The following is a 20,842-nucleotide window of genomic DNA, read 5'->3' on the forward strand; positions in this document are numbered from 1 at the left end:
ATTTAACTTTTAAACACTCAAATGGAACTGATAAGCATGTACCAGCAGACATATCCACAGATGAGGGACCGAAAAGATTATGAAACTTATTGTTTTCTGTTTTTTTTGTATTCAGATTGACTAAATCTGTAATGTTTATTTTATTCGGTACTTCCTAGCAAATTTGTTTGCTGGTTCACAAAATAAAATTTTGGAGTGTGGTGTATTTTTTTGTTTCCTCGACTCATCTCTTAAATTTTGAAGTGAGTACAGCGGGCCGCTTTAGATTTCTTCAATTTCTCGAAACAACTTAATTTCATTACCTTTTCAAATACCACCTGATTGTTCTTCGATTTTTTGTTGGTTTTTCGTGTAGTAAACTCACTATTTCAATAGCAATAGTAGTCTATTTTCACCCTCGAACTACTTCAAGACCAATATTTGAAACTTTAGACGGGTACTCTGATACAATTACAAATGATTTTTTCACGGCTTATTTGAGAAAAAATATAGTAAGAACCTAATCATCAACGAAAGTCAAAGTAATCAAAGTAGAAGAAGGTGGTGTTACACTGTTGTTCTTGGTTCATAACTTTCGTCCAATTGCACACAAATTGTAATCGAATTTTCTCACATTTCCGGGTGTCACGACTGGCAGTTGTTGCAGCTGTGACATCTGAAAATGAGAGAAAATTCGCCAGAAATTGACGCAAGATCTCAGTTCATTTTTTGAACTAGAACTGGAAGGATTGTGGCTGATCACCAGAATTGGGCCATCCAAATATTTAAGCACATCTACGGAATTGATGTTGAAACAATCTGGCATCGCTGGGACCAGGGTTAGTTACAAAGTATATTTTATCTGGATTCATTTCGGCAAGCAAGTAATTATTGATAATTGAGAAGCGAAAAGTAAGAAATAAGAAGTCTGTAAAAAGTGAGAAGTGCGAAATGAGAAGTCATAAAAGAGAAGTACAAAGTGGAAAAAGGAAAAGTAACATGTGAGAAATTAGAAGTAAGAAGTAAGACGCCTCACATCTCTCTGTTTACTTTTCGCATCTCATTTCCTTAAATAGTACATACTGCCAAACGATATGTTTGGCCATATTGTATAACAACCAAAAGTTCTTTTCTGCCAAACTACCTTTTCGGGCAAATGACCTATTCGGCCAAACGACTTTTTTGGGCTTAACGAAGTGTTCGGCCAAATGACATTTTCGATCAAATGATTAGTTCAGCCGAACGACATTTTCGGCCGAATGTCCATTTCAGCCTAGTGACCTTCGGACAAATTGCTTTTAGCGGAAGTACTACCCCGATTCTATTCAGAAACTGAACTGATACAAAAGTGAATATAGCGGAAGTGAATGGAATAGTGAAGTATTTTAGCCTTGTAACAAATTGCCCCTAAGACGCTCAATATTAATTGATCATTCAGAATCTGTTTGAAAGATGAGACAAGTGGACATTCGTTACCTAGCTGTTCCTTAGTTGGGATTAGTTGGGGTGCTTTGTACATTATCTGATTTTTCCAATCACAACCCAATTTTCATTTTTGGCAGGATCGAATTGGTATGTACAATTTTGCTAGCACAATCTGCCACAGGTCGTTCTCGAATGCCGCTTTGGTATTTGCCGTCTATAGACGCCAACGATGGATCTGATAAACAAAATTTGTATCTCCTTTAACTTTGGCAGTTGCTCAACCTTTCGAACTCTCGTTTTCCTTTCATCGAGTCGACCTACTTCAGCTCATTTCGCAATACCTTTTGCAGATTTATTTTATATGTCATGTCATGTATTGACTTCTGCCGAACAACGTTGCATCATAACAGGACTTTTAAGCACATTTTCCAAAAAAAGCTACTTTGTTAAAAAATCTTCAGTAGCTACTTAATCCCAGCTAGTGAATGCTACTCGATAGCATTTTGACAACCGTTTGATGTAAAAAGTAAACAACATCAAACGGCTGTCAAAAAGCTATTGAGTCATGTGATGATGCAAAATTGTTCGATGGAAGTCGCTACATGACATGACATTCAAGATTAATCTGCAAAAGGTATGGCGAAATGAACTGAAGTAGGTCGACTCGATAAAAGGAAAACGAGACTTCGAGAGCTGGAAGATTAAGACGAAGCCACTGCCAAAATTAAAGGAGAAAGCAATTTTGTTACCCTCCAATTATGTTCATCAGATCCGTCGTCGGAGTCTGTAGACGGCGAATACCAAAGCGGTTTTCGAGAAAGAGAAACAGAACAAACAGTGGCAGATTATGCTAGCACGTGGTTTTCCGGCAAAGCTGATTGAGTTGGTTTGAGCGACGCTTCATGGGCTCGGTAAGACATGCATTTGGTAGATCTACTGTTCAGTGGAACCGAACCATCACCAACAATTCTTACACGCTCCTTGGTTTTACAGATGACTTTGACACCATTGGTGGAGAAAGCATTTCTGTTTTTCAAGTGGGATAGAGAATAGGCTGATCATGAATATTGAACCACCAAAACTGACTCTGTACACATCGTTGCTTCGTCCCTAAGCGAAAAATCTACTTCTTCTTCTTATTGGCATTACATTCACACACTGGGACAGAGCCGCCTCGCAGCTTAGTGTTCATTTAGCACTTTCACAGTTATTAACTGCGAGGTTTCTAAGCCAGGTTACCATTCTTGCATTCGTATATCATGAGGCTAACACGATGATACTTTTATGAGGGAAGTCGAGACAATTTCCAATCCGAAAATTGCCTAGACCGGTACCGGGAATCGAACCCAGCCACCCTCAGCATGGTCTTGCTTTGTGGTCGCGCCTTCTACCGCACGGCAAAGGAGCGCCTCGAAAAATACTATGCTCAATATTTGGTGACGTTGTGAAAAAACAGTGATGAATCGAAAACTCCATTGTCCAAAAATGGATATATCGATCGGCAGGCTGATACAATATGACAGATTACAGTGGACTGGGCAAGTAGTATTACGAAAAGGACAGACCAGCCAAAGTGAGGATTAAGATAGAACTTGGAAGAGGACGTCAGCTCCGGGACAGACCCCGTCCTCGATGGTTGTGTGATTTCGAGGAAGACGCGTGTCAGTGAGCTGGCGATTGACTACCCATGAATGAGCAACCTGGGATATGATGATACATCCGGATTTGCCACGATCTACACAGGGTATACGAATATCATATGTAGGTATCGTAAAATTGCATGAATAACCTAAGTTACTGCATTCAAGTAATGCACGGTACAAACTGGTAGTGATTTAGTGTCACTAATTGTAGTGAGAACGAAAATCTCCTTTTTGCCAAGAATGTCACATACAGGTCCATTTACTAAACATTGCCAATTGTACGCAGTAAACTTTCCACTTAAATAAAGCTGCTGATGAAAACTTGTTTCAATGCTATGCCAAACAACCAATCTATGAAGAGTAATCCACGCCATCTTCCTCAGAATTTAAAAAAGTAATCGTCTTTACCCCCGACAAACACTTACCTCTCGGATGTCGATCTTCCCGTCCTGATTATCGTCGTATGCTTCCATGAAGCAGGATTTGAGCTCGACCAACATCTCGTCCGTCAGTGACTGCATTTGGTCGAGCGCCGGCAAACAACATACGGATGAAAAGTTGGAAGAGACAACGAATTAGTCGGTTGCTCGGAATGGATGGCAGGGAAATATTGTAAGCTTTTCTTCAATGTAGCCGGCGAATAATTTGAAGTGAAAAAAAAATGAAAATGGTGACTATGTCGGATGCGAAAGTTATAAACGAATACGGCGAATTGCGATAAAATGAAGTTATTATTGGCTCAACGAATAACTTTTGACGACAGAAGCGGTACGAGTAGTGCTGAGAATATCAATTTCGAAATAATAAAAAAGTTTGTTTCATGGTGCGATTTACTACTTTATGTGTTGATGATGTGAGATTGGCATACCATTGGAAGTATGTAAATAGCGTTTGCCAAAATACCGAGCAACAACTTTTTGTTGTGTTTATGCGAAAGCACCCCCTACATTTTTTCATTTCCGACTAGTTAAATTCCAACCAAATGATTTTTTTGTGCATCGCCAGAAACCTACAAATACTAAACATATGATCGCAAAATATGATGAAAGTCAAGAAATGCGGTTGAGGTGGAGCCGAGTAATGAAACCAAGGTATTTTTTTGAATACTTTATGGGTTTTATAAAGTGTTATGATCCATCGTTTTAGTTATATGAGTGATTAATGTTAACTATCATCGATACTGAGGTATTTGATTCTACCAGTTACATTCTACCAACAAGTTCATTTTTCACTACTATTGCTTTTATACTAACCGCTGCCTGAAGGATGTAGAGAATATGGTAAATGAAGTATGGGTACAGTGGTGATAAAATACAATCATAACCCAGACGCGCAAAAATGGTCGAACCGAGAATGAAAAGAAAAAAAAATTCAATAAAAAGAGCAAAACAATCCGATTAATAAAACCCTCACGTCCCATAAAAACGAAATTTTGCGACTACATATTGGTTTTTCTGTAAGCTTCAGAATTGTTTGCCCTTCGAGATGGATCCGTGCTTGGTGGTGGATGAGCCAGCACAACAGCAAACAACCAAGATGATGATTGTACGTTTGCCCCGTGGGAGCATTCCACTCTTTAATCCATCTCTTTAGCTCTGTACTTACTATCTACCAAATTCTTACCTCAGGTCCCAGATCGGTCGCATTTGCACTGGAAACGAACTCTTTGAGGAACCCATCGAGCTCGGTGCCTTCGATGTAGCCGTTTCCTGTTGATGTGCAAGAGAAAACGATTCGGATGAATATGGTTTAGATTTCATGATTTTACGATAATATTGTCGTACCAAGGAAATACGAGACGAGCAAGACGAAGATCATAGCATCGAATGGTCATTGTTGAAACTTTCGACATGTTTGTTGGAGATATTGTTGCTCCAAGCGAAATCATTGGCAATAACGTTCAATTTGTCCTTATCTCCGCTAGATGATGGAAACGTTGTAAACTTCAATCCCACAATCACACTTTCGTGCGGAACTGTTTCCATTGCATAAACCGCCAATCCACTCAATTCATTGTCACGTTTCGGTGGTTGAAGGAAGAAAAGCGTGTTTTGGAAGTCCAATGTCTGAAGCTCAGATGGACCATCTACAGTGCACAGCATGTGTTTTAAAAATTGCTAATAAAGTGTTGTAGACGCATGTTAACCATGAACAGGTCTTCTTCAAAGTAAAATAAGGTTCAATAAGGTTCTCATTATCATTATCAACTATTTGCTGGGGTTGGTTAGCCCAAAAGGATGAAAAAAATAACATAATTTGAATACATATGTGTATTTGTGGAAATAGAAATAGCTCTTTAAAGTTACGCGGATTTTTCGGAATGACAATGACAGGCCTCTCGCTTGATCCGAATGACACTGACAGTAGCTTTGAATAGACCAATCAATAAGCAAAACTGTCGCTATGAAATGATCAGATCGTGCCACCGTAGATATGTTCTGTCAAACACACATGAATAGAAATATGCGTATACAGTGGCGCCTTTGTTTTGATGCGGTGAGTGCAAAATGAGCTACCTTATCCATTCCAATGGATCAATCAAGGTAACTCATTTTGCACTCACCGCATCAAAACAACGGCGGCACTGTATACGCATATTTCTATTCGTGTTGTTTTTGACAGAACATGTCTACGGTGGCTAGATCTGTTCGTTTCATAGCGGCAGTTTTTGCTTATTGATTGATCCATTGGAACATTTTCTGTATTTGTTTATAGTGTCTTTAGTTCGATTGTTTGTTGTATATTTTTGACACTCAACACCAGTATAGAGCTTACTAACGTTTAATCACCTTCTCTTTTGAGCAAGTGAAAAGTGAAAAGAAAAGGAAACTACACATTTTTAAAGATCGGTTAAAATTTAAAAAAAATCGAGTGAAAAAGAAAATAAATATCGTCGGATCTCGGAAAAACGTTCGCAGTCGCGGTCGCGAATAAAATATCATCGTTTCGATATTATATATCTGTTAAAAGTGGCCGGGAAAATAAATATGCCGGCTGCGATAACCTGAAAAGAAAACCTATCCTTATGTGAAATGAAAAGAAAAGCAGTAGGAAAAACAAGGAAAAAACAGTGAAATTGTTAATAAGAAAGAAAACACTGTGGAAAAAAGAAAGAATGCCGCAAGATAGCCAAGGGATGAGGACCAGATCCAGAATCGGAAAAGGAAGGAAGACGGCAGGAAGCATCAGGAAAACCCAATTCATTGGCTAAATCCATTATTACCCCAACAGATGTGGTTTATTTAGAACCGCAATAGTAAAAATGCTGTATGAGAAAGGCTTCAAGAAGTGTAAGGAAATAAAAAACCCAGATCAATCCACCTAGCGTTGGTAGTGCCTTTCTCGCGCATTAAAATAATAAGAAAACACACAAGAGAGGTCGAAATAGCACTTAAGGGGATAGATTTTACTTTTCTATCAATTTATATGCATTTGCGGAAATTTGAATGCATTGCTGCAATCTAAGAAATTTTTTTTCTTTTTGATTTTTTTCCCAAGGGGACCCTTGGCAGAAAAACAATGTTTTTCAATACCTAGTGGAATACGACTGTGAAATTTGTAACTTAATTTTCGGATTGGCTTTCAGTCACGGGTAATAGCGTTGACAATTTTACTTCATCGCCGACGTTTCGATCCGGGATGGGATCTTCTTCAGGGCTCGATGGAAGATCCCATCCCGGATCGAAACGTCGGCGATGAAGTAAAATTGTCAACGCTATTACCCATGACTAAAAACCAGTCCGAATTTTTTTCAATAACTTTGGAACGCAATGACCGATCGGGACAATTTTGGCAGTAGTCGCTTGTGATGGCTGATCAAGTTTTATTTTGCTCAGTCAATTTTTTTTCCTCAAATTAAAAAATTATTTAGCAATCCTGAATATCTGAAATATATATGTGCTTGGACATTGTGGTATAAGTGTTATAAGTTGATTGTGTGTTTCAGAAGCGAATGCAAAAAGTGTCTTACGAGCAAGCTTACGAGGGTTACAATGAAATTGTGTGTGTGTGAAGCAGTAATGTTCTCTGTCATAAGTGTCAGTAGGAGTTTCGAAAAATATAGATGGTCTGGAGAAAGAAGCTGGAAGCTGTCCTATAAGAGGAGTTAAAAAGGGAGGTAGGGTCTACAAATGACGAGTTGTGCCCCGCCATCTTTCGCTGTTATCCAAGAATATATATTTTTGCCGGATTCGGGAAAGATCTCCATTCTGGGTGGCTCTTTGATTTGGCACTGACCTGGTTCCCGATCAGATTAATGCTGACTTCTTTTGTTGCTTGGTAGTGAACAGTAAACAGGTAAAACTGGAAGGAATACCATAAAGGAGCATGAAGGTAAGGGATAATTTGTGCCAATTTACACAATTTATGGATAACAAATAGTGCAAACAATAGAGGCTTGTTTGCAGCCGTTTGATCATTTATTCATCCACTTAGAATTCATTTGTTGATCAAAATCATTATCATATCAGGGGGAAGGGAATTTAATTTCTTTTTGCTCTTTTTCGTTTCAGAGAGCGAGCAAAGGCGCTTAAACCTAGGCTATTAGCCAGGGCAAGGCTAATACCTTCGCCCCATTCGAGAAAAATCATCGGCAAGGATAATGGAGTGACATAAATTTCTTAGCAAAGTCACTCCCAACGTATTTCCACAAATTTTCTATCATTTGCTTATAATGATACTCCTAAACCACATACCTTACCCACCATCCAATTCCTTGACATCTATGAGGGCGTCGGTGAGTCGCCGGCCTCTCGTTAAGTAGATGTCATATCATCATTTCCTTCCCTTTCCTAGTAACGGAGAAGATGGGCGTGGCCGGCAATGATAGCTTTCATCTTTTATCATTTTGGACTCCCAATTGGATTTCCATTGAATCCCAAATATCCAATAAGCAATTGGGGTAAGAAAGGTAAAGAATATACATGACAACTGTCAGTATGCAATCTACGAAATACTCCGTTACAACGCAACGCAATGACCGATCGGGCCAATTTTCAATAGGAAACAACTAGACCGCAATCCGCGTCGACTGAAACTTGTTGCGAGCAAATCGAGTAATGCTAAGTACCAAAAAGTGTGTCTCACATTTTTGTACACATACACACACTCACATACATACACACATACAGACATCACCTCAATTCGTAGAGCTGAGTAGATTGGTATATAACACTATGGGATTCTGAGCCTTTTATCAAAAGTTCGATTTTGAAGTGATCCTCTAGCCTTTACGTATACTTTGTATACGAGAAAGGCAAAAAACAAACTGTAGGGCAGAGCTGTCGAAAAATATTCACACCAGAAGTTCACCATAAAATACGTTTTAAAATTTAACTTCTGGTATGAGTCATCGACAAACTAAATGATCGAACTTAGATTACTACATGATCCAAAACATGCGTGGATTGTAGAAAAGTTTGGATACATTTCCATTGATTTGCAAGAATGAAAAATTTTCTCCGAATCCTTCCGAAACTCAGCTTCTTCCACATAATCCGAGTGCTATTTGAAATCTTCAAACAGATATGTTGTCACTATGAATGTTCCAATTAATTGGTCTAGCGAAGTCCAAGATTTAGGACTTATGTATAGCATGAATTGATTAACTATCAACAACCACAAAGAAGGTATGCAAGCGAAAAGGTACGAATATAGTAAATTAATATTTATAGAAAAATCAAAACCATTTACTAAAATAAATTGTTTTATTAACAAATTAATTGTTAGGCCAGCCATGTTTTGCCAATATGGATTATTTGCTGCAACGCCAGGAAGAATGCATTACAGAGGATTCAAATTAAATGTTGAAATTGATTCTGAAGTTGCTTCCCGGCACACCAAAACATTATGAGTATTAGGTGACATATTTAAATGAATTGACCGAATTGACACAAAAGCACATGATGTAAACTCAATCGTATGTTTTTCAACATTAGATGATTTAAATATGCCACGGAACCTAAACACAGCACCCGGTGCGTTGCTGCACGGATGCACAAGCAGCCGATGGTCAGTGCAAATTGCGTATAACCTGTTATACTTCGATCACCACTCTATGAAGAAGTAAAGATAGCTGAGAGGTAACATTCTAAGCTCTCGCTCAGAGAGTATATGTTCGACGCTCGTTCGGCTCTGATTTTTTTTTCAAAAACATATTTTCTAGTATAATACTAATGAACTTTATACTATTTTTATTTTCTATAACTCAATGCCAAATTTTTAAAACGACTTCTCTGCGTTTTTAAACAAAGATTAAAACATCGATTCGTCAAATCTGAGAGGCGAGAGCACTCCCACGCAATCCAACACCACCTACAGATAGCCGAAGTCTTCAAGCTATTTATATGTTAGGCTACATATATACACATGTAATTTAATCGAAATAATTAGACTTTCGTGTTGCCAATCTAAAAGTAAATTAAATTTCAAACCCGAAAAATCAAACCATTTTCGGCTAAAATGTGTTTTAACTTTTTAACAATCATTTTAAAATTGACGCCCTATATCCCTTGCCGGGTGAAATAAAAAGCATCATCCGGCTCTATTTGTTAAGAATATTCCTGACGGAATCCAAGATTAAAAATGCTCGCGTTTTCGGGGGCACACCACTCGATACGGAAGCAACGCACAACTGTCATTTTTATTATTTCACGCATGCTGCGACGCAGCAAAGCTAAATCAACAAAAATGACAGTTGTGCGCCGCCTCTGAATCGAGTGGTGTGCCCTCGAAAACGCGAGCACTTTTAATCTTGGATTCCGTCAGGAGTGACCTTAACTCGCTTTCGTCAGGGCCAATGCGGTGTGTTGGTGATGCTTCCTTCCGCGATATTCATCCGACGGCAAGCGGCTGAAGCAAATGCAGTGCCGTTCGCTCCCGCCGAAATGTGCTTGCATAGCGTCCTCGCGCAAACCAACTGTGCTCCCATACGCTTATTGCACGCCACAAAAAAGATACCACGTGAGAAGTTCACTCGTATATAGGGTATGCGAGCGCATGATAGCAAAATAATAGAAAAAATGGGCCTGATTAACATTATTAATTATTGAACAGATTTCTCTTCGTTAAAGGTTACCCAAATAAACACTTATAGGGCGATCATGCCCTCAGTGGAGACAATGGGTTCTTAATAATATTGTTCATCATTGCATTACTGAACGTTTGCTTTACTTGAAACGACACGTTGTAATTATGCCATTATAAATACTAATTGAAAACAATAATTTCCCCAACAAATTGGCTTTCCTACCTATATACTGCCGCCGTAAGCGTAACTGTTCCATATTTTCTTCCAAGCAGAATCAATATTGGACGATTATGCTTACGACGGCAGTATGGTGGAGCTCACTTTACCTCCAAGAAATTTAGATTAATTATCAAGACGATTATCAAGACGAAATTAATCCAATTTCATTTCTAGCTTATTCAAAGTTTGTCTAATAGTTAATGCATTAAAGCTACCAATTTCGAATTATCAAATATATATTTTCTTTCATTGATTCAATAATACTTCCAATATTGGTACCGTCACCCTAGCAGAGTGAACTATGTGGCTTTGAAAAGAAATGAATATATACCAATTTGATGAATACTGTATGACTTATATTTACACACACCAAGTGTTATCTGATGGTTATGTGGTACAGCAAGCGCTTTCCACCCCAGAGGTCAGCAGTTCGAATCTAGGTGTAAGCAGTTTAGTACATTTTGCTATTTTTTATACGCAAAAACAATATTTTTGGCTATAACTCCAGATTGCGATGAGCTATTGATCTTATTTTCAATAGCAAACAATGGGACTGAATTCCGCGTCGACTGCAACTTGTTGCGAGCCAATCGGACAATGGGAAGTTCAAAAAGTGTGTCTACAAAATTTGTACACTTACACATACACACACACACATATACATACATACAGACATCACCTCAGTTCGTCGAGCTGAGTCGATCGGTATATAAAAATCGGCCCTCCGGGCCTCCTATCAAAATTTTGTTTTTGAAGCAATATTATAGCCTTTACGTACACTTAGTGTACGAGAAAGGCAAAAGAATTTCCGTTTCAAGCTAGTTTCGGTTAGAGTGGAGGATTTTGTACATCTGACCGGCCTTAACCTGACACCGAGGACCCTGAAGCTGTAACTTCCAAAAACGCATAGGAAGACCATACTTTTCGTCTCAAGTTTCGTCCCGAATGTGCCACTGGATTTCACGGAGGAAGAAATCAATACGAGTATTACTTCCAGCGCTCGGGTGGTGAAAGAGGAGAAACAAAGCGAGTGACTTGGAAAAAGCAAAAACTTGAAGGAAACGGTAGAAGGGAAATATGTGCCCAAATCGGCAAAGGTTTTTACGGTGAACTTCCGAGCTGGTAAAACAGTGTGTATTCTGCTGAAGATTTGGACACACAACAGACGGGTGCAGACAAGCAGACGGATGCAATGAACCAACGCACTGTATCAACTGCCAGCAGGATCTTCAAGCCAACAACAGGAGCTGTCCGGAACGGGAAAGGAGAATGAATATCATACAAAAAATGCAGCGAGAACAAGTGCCCAACGCCGAAGCAGAAAAGGACTATCCGAGAACGCAAAATCGGTACGAAGTTTTGCTGGACGAGTCAGAATATCGGGATTTAGCTCAAGTGGGGTTGGAAATTCCCCAAGCAGAAGAGCAGTGCCCAAACTATCAAGAGCCAAGGAGCCAGCACGACGATCAAATAACGATGGGGAGTAAGGAGAAACGGAGGGATACATCGGAACTCCTGCGGAACGAATCCACTCAGTCGTAGGGATAGCTGCTCGGTTGCGGTCGGGTAGCGATGAAAACGCTTTCAGGGTAACAGAGTCCGAGCGGCGCATCGCACAATTGAGAAGGGACATCATGCACTTTTGCTGTGGAAACGAATGGAGGACTACAATGAAGACTTTGCGGAACAAAACTGAAGGAGAGGTTATAGCTAGACCGATCGATCAGACTCATCGAAGTTGGCATGGAGCTCGAAAAAATACTAGAAGGAAAAATTACGACAACGGACATCCAGAATAACTCGTCGAATAACAGTATTATGGGCTTTAAGACCCTGAGCTTAATATACAAAGTATAAGACAACCAGAAAAACGAGAAAAGATCCATGGTGGCAATTTTTCAGGAGATACCTTCAGATACCTTCAAAGGAAACACGCTCTTTTCCAAAAGACGAACAGAAGGTTTTGGAGGAGTAGTTTTATCCAGTAGTATACTACTGGCAGACTCATTTGAAGGGAAAGAAATTAATCTTCCTCACTTTTCTTCCTGTTTTCGAACAATTAGAAGACGTAGGGATCACAATAGTGAGAGGCTTCGATCCAGTAAACATTTTTGATGTTTTTGCCTCCGCCAAGGACGGCCAACAGTGCTCTTTGGGATGAACTGTCAAAATTGTTCTTGACGATTGACGACCTGGATGGCGAGTCAGTCGTAGGGGCTGATATCAACGCACACCATGTGACTTGGAGTCCGGACTATCAAAGGACCAGGAAGAAGAATTCGGAAGTATCCACATGAGCATTGTTTTGGAAATCAGCAGCAACATTCCAATAGTAGAAATGAGTTAAACCAAATGAGACCGCAGTACATTTACTCGCCGGAAGAAATGATGTCCGTTTTCGCTGAGGCTGTAGAAAAAGCCTCTTTTAGTCTGAAAAACAAAAAGGCTAACTTTTTAAAAGTCTGGTGGTCCTAGAAGATCGCCAATATGTATGCAAGCAAACAGGATGGACTCAGGGACTACAATAGACTGCAAACGGAATCCAATTACCTTCTGCTGAAAAAGGAACGACCGCGATTTAAGAAGGAGGTAAGGAAGGCCAAACGGGATCACATAGAGGAAATGACGAACAAAATCGACGAGGCCATGTCCCCCACAGTTGTGGAATATTGTCAAAGGAATTGACACAGCCTTAGCTGGGAAGCATCTGAAAGGAATCGAACTCATCCGCGATGAGGGTAAAACGTTTATGGATCAGTATTTTGGAGACAAATTTCGTGAAATTGTCCTACCAACGACATCTACGGAAAAATTTAGAATGATGCGAAATGACAATCAAGGACGAAGAAGTTTTGTCCGTTCTACAAGATAGGAAGAAGCACTCAGCGCCTGGCATAAATGGAATATCGTACGCGGTGTTGAAGCATCTAAATTCGGGAATGAAGAGATTCTGAAAGAATTGAGGTACACCGAAATTAGGGTTATTTCGAAGAAAGCGTGGTCAGCGGAACTACCAAACATCATGAGACCAATAGCTTTAATAAACGTGGAGATCAAGCTGATCAACTCCGTAGTCAAAAACAGATTGACAGAAATCGAAACTTTGAAGAATGCCGGAACTATTTTTTGGTTTCCGGCAGGATATTAACGATCATTCAGTAATTTGCGCTCGATCATTTAGTAGTTTGTCAATAACACATTCAAGAAGCTGAATTTCAAAATATGTTGTATGGTGGACTTCTAGTGCGAAGGTTTTTCTACAACTCTACCCGATGGTTCGTTGTTTGAATTCCACTAGTAACGGAGTTATAACTATAGTTTCAGTAACTTAGACTAAATGATAACAAAATTCCAATCATTTACTTTAAGTTACTGCAACTAGCGCTCTAACTCCGTTATTACTTGAATTCTAATAACGAACCATTAGGCAAAGTTGTAGAAAAACCTTCGCACTAGAAGTTCACCATACAACAAATTTTGAAATTCAGCTTCTGGAATGTGTTATTGACAAACTACTAAATGATCGAGTGCAAATTACTGAATGATCGTTATCATCCTTGGTTTCCGGAAACATGTTTCGGCGACAACGTGCATAAGCTAAGTGGTGAACTCGGTGCAAATCGGTGCGAAAGGCAAAGGATGCACACAAAGAAATTTGTGTGGTGTTTCTGGACGTGCGTATGGCTTACGATTCAGTGAACACATCCCTACTCTTGAACAGCATGGCAAGGTTAAGAGTACCGGCGAAACTAATCTGTTGGCTTCATGAAAATTTTCGGCAGTGGAGGTCAACTGCACCCATCGTTCCTGAGCATTCTGACCAATGTGGCGCATAAGAAGGTGCCGCTGAAGTGGATTTTCGGCACCACATTGATCAAAGTGCTCGGAACGGTGGGTACAGTTGACCTCTACAAACGTCAAATCAGACACTAGCCCACAAGCAAGCTGGCGGCCATTACCGCTTGCGGAAAAATTGATTCCAGCGGGAATAGCAGTAGCAGAACTGAAATAAGATGTAACAAAGATGGCGTACTTTGTTGTTTGGAAGCTTTTATGACCGCCATTACATGACTAAGCACCTTGTGTGGCAAGCACAATGCAACCATCATGCTTAGGGAGTCAAAAAGTTTTATCTACGCGGAAAGATCCTACACCGGACCGTGAACCAAACTCGCCATTTCCGGATTGCCAATCCTTCGCCTTTACTTGCAAGGCCAACGCTCTACACATACGGGCTTAACTGCCGTTCTTAATTTCTCTGAAAAGGGGGGTTCAAACTTTTTTAGTTTCTTTATTTTCTCTGTGTAACCATCCGAAACTCATCTTCTCCAGGGTAACTCAATGGTTGGTTGTCACGTGGCCTCGTTCGATAGTCAATCAGCCACTGCAATATGGGGAATCAGGTAATCAACTCCCCAGAATATTGTCACACTTTTGTATGAAGCTTCCGAAAATGTTGTATGGATCGTCACACTTCACTCAACCCCCCCTCCCCCCTCTAAGCGTTACGTAATTTGTGGACGTTCCCTTAGTCGTGCGGTAAGACGCGCGGCTACAAAGCAAGACCATGCTGAGGGTGGCTGAGTTCGATTCCCGGTGCCGGTCTAGGCAATTTTCGGATTGGAAATTGTCTCGACTTCCCTGGGCATAAAAGTATCATCGTGTTAGCCTCATGATATACGAATGCAAAAATGGTAACTTGGCTTAGAAACCTCGCAGTTAATAACTATGGAAGTGCTCAACTAAGCTGCGAGGCGGCTCTATCCCAGTGAAAGGATGTAATGCCAATAAGAAGAAGAAGAAGACCAGACAGTTTTTAATTTTGGAAAACCTTTCTACTTTTAAAATGTCTGATAGCTCAGTTCATTAGCCTTCGAAGAGCGGATAACATGCGAAAAAATAGGTAGTAAAACAACCTAATAAGAACCGACAATTTTTTTTTTCATACAAAAAAATGTCTTATAGTTTCACCTAGGGACTACCACTACGTCTTTCTTTGGACATCCCAGAATACACAAAATCCAGCTGCTTAACTCCATTTTTTTTAAGAAAGGCATTAATTTATAAACATTAGCAATTGGTATTCTTATAATACACGCAGACTGTGATGGGTTGGATATCAATATCATACGTTTGGCAAAACAGCATCAAGATCAGTTAAAAAAGAGAGAGAAAATTACTCGGAAGATGTCGTAGGCTTAGTTTTGGATTCCGGGAGGCTTGTTGAAATCTCGTAAATAAAGCAAATATGAAAAAGTAGATTGAAGCAACAGTGAAAAAAGAAATGTCAAAGGATGAAAAAACAAATAAACACAACGAGAGAAAAAAGAAAAAAGGAAGCATAATGAAAAACAAAGAAAACAGCAAACAGGCGCAAGAATATGTAAGGAAGGAAAAGACGGATTATACTTGTAAAGAAAAAAAAACAGGTTATGAAAGAAGGAAAGAAGAGGAAATAAAAAACCCTGATTAGTCCACCTGGCGGTGTTGGTGCCTATCTCGTGCAAAAAATATTAAAAAATATAAACGAGTATTTTTAGCGTGTTTTAGGCATAAAAAATAGTATTTTGGCCATAACTTCTGATCCCATAGTCCAATCTGGCCAATTTTCAATAGCAAACAACGGGACGTCGAATGAAACTTTTTGCGAGTGATTCGGAAAATGCTAAGTTCCAAAAATTGTGTCTAAAAATTTGTACACATACACACTCACACAAAAAGGTTGAGATAGGTAAAATTTTGTCGAAATTCCACTCAGCATAACTTTGCATAGAATAATTCGATTTGGGTAAAACCAGGACCATCAGAAGCGGACACTCTTCTAGTATACTATCCCCTGCTAAAACTGAAATTGGTCCTTGGCCACCTTACATGTTCCGGGTTTTCCAAGGGTATGTTCATGATGCATTTTTCCACTGCTTGTCATTTTATGTGACGTTTACTTTCATTATGTTCCATGCTTTCTCCAGAAACTAGGGCTAATATGCCGACCATTGCTGGCTGTTGATCGAGAATCCATTAATGCTACCATTTCCAAAACGTCCATTTCCGTAAAAACGGTTCCGGGAACATGATGAAACGACAACAGATCTGAATAATGCAAATATGAGTAGCTAACTTCATGGCTTTATGAGACGATGATTACAGAAACATTTCCAGAATGATAGTGTCCACTGCCACCCTTATAGCAGGTTCCAAGGGCCTTCCAGGAAGGGCCGGTTTTGGCACCATATGGAACCATGCATATATGGGCGTCAAAATTCATGTTTTTCCAAGACAATGATTATAGGATCTTTATTAAAGAAACATTTTGAGGACTGTAAGACTCTCTGGCCAATTTGTAACAGGTTCCGGGTGTTCTGCGAAAGTGACATTTGTTCAGGGTGTATGGCCAATCCCGCACCGTTTTCACAAAAATGACAATATCTCTGCGTATACCTAACGGATTTTCAATCTGCAGCCAGCATTGGTCAGCATATTAGTTCTAGTTTTTGAGGAAAGCATGAAACATGATGGCAGTAAACGTCATACAAAATGACAAGCAGAAGACAAAATGCATTTTGAACATACCCTCGGAAAATCCGGAACATCTCCGGTGGCCAAGGGCCAACCTAAGGTTTTGCATGGGGACATCATACTAGATGAGTTTCTGCGTTCTGTGATCCCGGTTTCATCAAAATCGGATCATTCTACGCAAAGTTATGCTGATTTGAACTTCGAGAAAAATTTGCCTATCTTAACCTTTTTGTCTAACCCCTGTACACACATATTGGTATATAACACTATGGGTCTCCGGGCCTCATATCAAAAATTCGTTTTTGAGTGATCATATAGCCTTTCGGTACAATTTTGTTGTACGAGAAAGACAAAAAGAGAAAAGGAGAAAAAGGAAAAATAAAAAATTGATAAACAGGAAGCAAACAAGCAGAAAGAAGTAAAACTTAAAACGCTTTTTCTGAAAACTTTCGTGTTTATTTCAGTCCGTTCTGTACCATTTCCCATAACCGTCAAGTGGCCGACAATCACGTATGATTTTCATTCATTTTCCGCTCCGAACGAACTGCAGTGGCAGCGGTTATTCACTCACCACACACCCAGCATCATCATCGTCATCATCATCATCTTTATCGTGCAAAGGTTTGGCCGGTTGAACCAGAAGAAAATAACTCTCGGTAATGTGGAGAAAAATAGTATCAAACGGGGTGTGCAACCACCAGTAGCTGTGGCTGTACTCAAAGCTCAAGGAGCTGGACTGAAATCATTCCCCGTTTCTGGGTGGCTCCACTGGGAGGGAGACATTTCAAACCGATCCGTCGGTTGGTAGAAAGGTCTCCCATAAATAAGAGAACCGCTAGACTGTGAACGAGGACCCAAGTTCCCATATTAGGTTTACTCCATCATCACGAGGTCGGGTTCAAGTCATATGTGAAACATGGAAAAAGATCTGGCAGTTGAAACCACAAATAATGCGGTTAGTGGGAGCCTCAATATACAGAGCCAGGAATTAGTTTGTGTGATCTTCAGGCGGTATCTTCTTTCAAAGCTGATTTCTGCGCTTGTAGAGGAAGTTTTGAATAAAAATTTTCTGTATGCAACATCTTTTATTCAATGTTGCAAATCTTCTCTCGCTCATCATAATTGCATGATACGGCTGAGAAGAAGCGAAGTTGAAACACAAAGTTTTATTTGCTATAGGGGAACATGAATTGAGAACATTTGATAATCTGAGGCCCGCACTCTTTATAGAGAAGACTTCGTTGGTAGACAACTTGTTCTCTACGGATTTCAAATATAAAGAAAATAAAGTTAAGTATGTTTGGGTCAAATTTAATTGGGTATACAAGCTCAAGCTTATTCGGGAATGAGCTCTTACTTTTTAAGATGGATTTTTAATGTGCATGGCATTATTTTGGTTTTTAGGGTTACTGTATGATCAAAATTTGTATGATTTGCAAACATGAACATATATCTTGATGATCAATAGATCTTTTGGTGCTTTTTCGTACTAGTTATTAGTTTGAGGTTCTTTCCTTCGAATACACAAAATCTTAAATCAGGAATGTCTTATTTTCCTCTTTAAACCTTTAATCGGTCTGAAATTGATTAGAAAATGATTCCTTCCTGCGATTAAGCACAACAGACAGAATTCGAAAAGTGCTAGATTTGGCTTCGTCTTATTCTTCCCATCATCCCAAACCAAAGCAGCTGTCAAGTTAGACATAGACACTCACCATCCCCATCGTAGTGACTCCAAACGTCCATAAACTGATTGGCGGACAGTTTTTTCAGCTCCCGCGATTCCGGATCCCGGTACTGGCGCATGAAATTCTGAGCCTTTTCAATGTGTACCTTCTGCTGCTGCAGATCCATGGTGTGATGGGAGGGAGAGAGGACCGCTTCGAAGTCCGCCGATTACCTTAGGCGGTCGGGAGGGGTGACAGGAGCGGGGGCTTCCGGACGGGGGAAACCTGCAATAAAGAATGTGAAACCTGGTGGAAAGAAAAAAAAATCGTTAGATTGGCGGAAGCTGATTAGGAATTATTTATGCGAGGGGCAGTGATCCACGATAGGAAGATGTGGCGGTAGTCTTTCGAGTTCTCTTTCCGTACTAAATACAATGTAAATGACAGATTTCAAGTGATTTAGATCATCATTTTCAAACCTATCAACTTTGATTTATAGATGTTTTCTTTCATTTTAATTGCAAAATTGATTATGTTTGTTTTTGAACACGATTCAAAAAGGGTCTTGGACCATCCATAGTTTAGCAATTAAACCTGCAGGTACATGTTTCCATCAATTTAGATTTCACTTAGATATTACTTAGTTGCTGACAGTTTTGAATAACCATGCGCCTCCATGAAGTAAATTATTTAGTTTTGTGATTTTTATAACTAGCACAGGGTTTGATTTGAATTCAAAATGAAATTAATTTTCATTTATTCTTCCTCCCGAAATAAAATGAACATATGATCCTGATATTCACAACGGAATTGTCTGTAAAGCATCTAGATATTGAGGCTATTAATTGAACCGTGAAAGGAATTGTAGTCTTGAAACTCTTCAATAGTTGACATTCTCATGTGTCTGTTATTTAGAGTGAAGAATCACACATTGATATCAAGTGCTTATTATCTGATTGTGTAATTTTACTAGCAATCAGCCAAACGACATAAGAAAAATATCAGAAAAATATGTGAGTAATCGTTTTCTTCTGTTCCTTAGGATATGTAGCATCTTTATGAAGAATAGTACAATGGCTATAACCCCTCATAATCATGCACAACAGCTCGTATCATAAGCGAAACAGAAATATTATAGGTCTCTTATGGCGACTTCTTCCTCTTCAACGGCTCTACATTCCAAGGCTTTTAACAGTTCATAAGCGTGAATGGACATATAATTTTTGTTTTTGCAACAATGCACAATTGCTAAATTCGGGTTTCTAGCCCGTTTCTTCAATAGTTCCTTTATTTTACAATTTAGCGTGATGGTGTCTTTGATACTTTTTATCAGTAAATTAATGCGCTTCTTTAGAGGTATTCAACTTACTGATCAATCCCCTAAAAGTGAGGTGTAAAGTATATTTTTCCTATGTACAACATATAAGGTTTGATTCTTCATAAAAGTTGTAGCAAAAGTTCTCCTGAAAAACTTTGTCGACTACACAATTCCTTTAGTTTTGGAGATTTTTACGTTTAATGCTGACAACCCCTGTTGATAGTCGTTTCAACAAGAGGTTCTGGAATTATGATTCTCCACCACGTAAATGACTGAAACCCACGTGATCCGATGGATAATGGCAGAATATTAATTTCCTATAAACGGACATGTAAAGAACTGATTAACTAATTAATTAATCCGTGGATTTCTTAATTACTATAGAATTTAACATTTTTGTCTGTGTTAACTGCACGGTGTAAATGGTTTTGCGAACCCCTGACGCTGGTTACAGCATAATAAATTTTGTACATTGTGATTGGAATATGCTAACTGAAAGATGATATGCTCACTTACGTTTAGTATCTGAGTAATTCTCGCTGAAACCGGGCCACTATTTGCACGAGGTTCTTAAAAATGCCTAAATTTATATTCTTTCGAAAGCTTTCAGCGAGTATATTAAGGATCCGAGTTAAATTCTTCAGAAAGATGAACCCCTCGTTAGTTATACACGAAATCATTTTAATGGACCCCTCGATTTTTGTCAATTCTTGACTCACCAAAACTATCATAACTCCAACATTTCTCAACCGATCGTAGAGATCAGCATATCGTTGGAAAGAGGAGGAGAGTATCCTCAATTTTCAATAGTAAAAATAGAAGCAGCCATATTGAATTTAGTCGCCATCTTGGATTTCTTTTTCAAAACTATGTTTCCGCCAGATTCGCAACCACCGATATTAAATATTAATACATCGATGGAAAGGTTAGCTTATATTGTGCATTGTGTCTAAAAATCTCAAGTGTATGTTTTTTCTATCAAAAGTTATGTACGATTTACCAATACCAAAATTCTTGAAAAATTTAATAAAATAACTTGAATACGGCT

General features: G+C 39.2%; 1 protein-coding gene across 6 annotated transcripts in view; it reads right to left on the bottom strand.

Annotated features, from left to right (window-relative positions):
* Nucleotides 1-20,842, bottom strand: part of LOC134224145 (calbindin-32) — a 310,480-nt gene that overhangs the window by 117,146 nt on the left and 172,492 nt on the right. For 4 of the 6 annotated variants that reach the window (XM_062703408.1, XM_062703411.1, XM_062703406.1 and 1 more), the window contains exons 3-5: nt 18,525-18,761; nt 4,671-4,756; nt 3,473-3,562 (exon numbers count right to left, since the gene is read on the bottom strand). In XM_062703408.1, the coding sequence (XP_062559392.1) occupies nt 3,473-3,562; nt 4,671-4,756; nt 18,525-18,663 (315 nt within the window). In that variant the 5' untranslated portion in view covers nt 18,664-18,761. Of the gene's footprint in view, nt 1-3,472; nt 3,563-4,670; nt 4,757-18,524; nt 18,783-20,842 lie in introns of all 6 variants that reach the window. The other 2 variants (XM_062703409.1, XM_062703407.1) reach the window with 1 other exon arrangement.

The sequence above is a fragment of the Armigeres subalbatus genome, chromosome 3 (assembly GCF_024139115.2).
Source record: "Armigeres subalbatus isolate Guangzhou_Male chromosome 3, GZ_Asu_2, whole genome shotgun sequence".
NCBI classification, from domain to species: Eukaryota; Metazoa; Arthropoda; class Insecta; order Diptera; family Culicidae; genus Armigeres; species Armigeres subalbatus.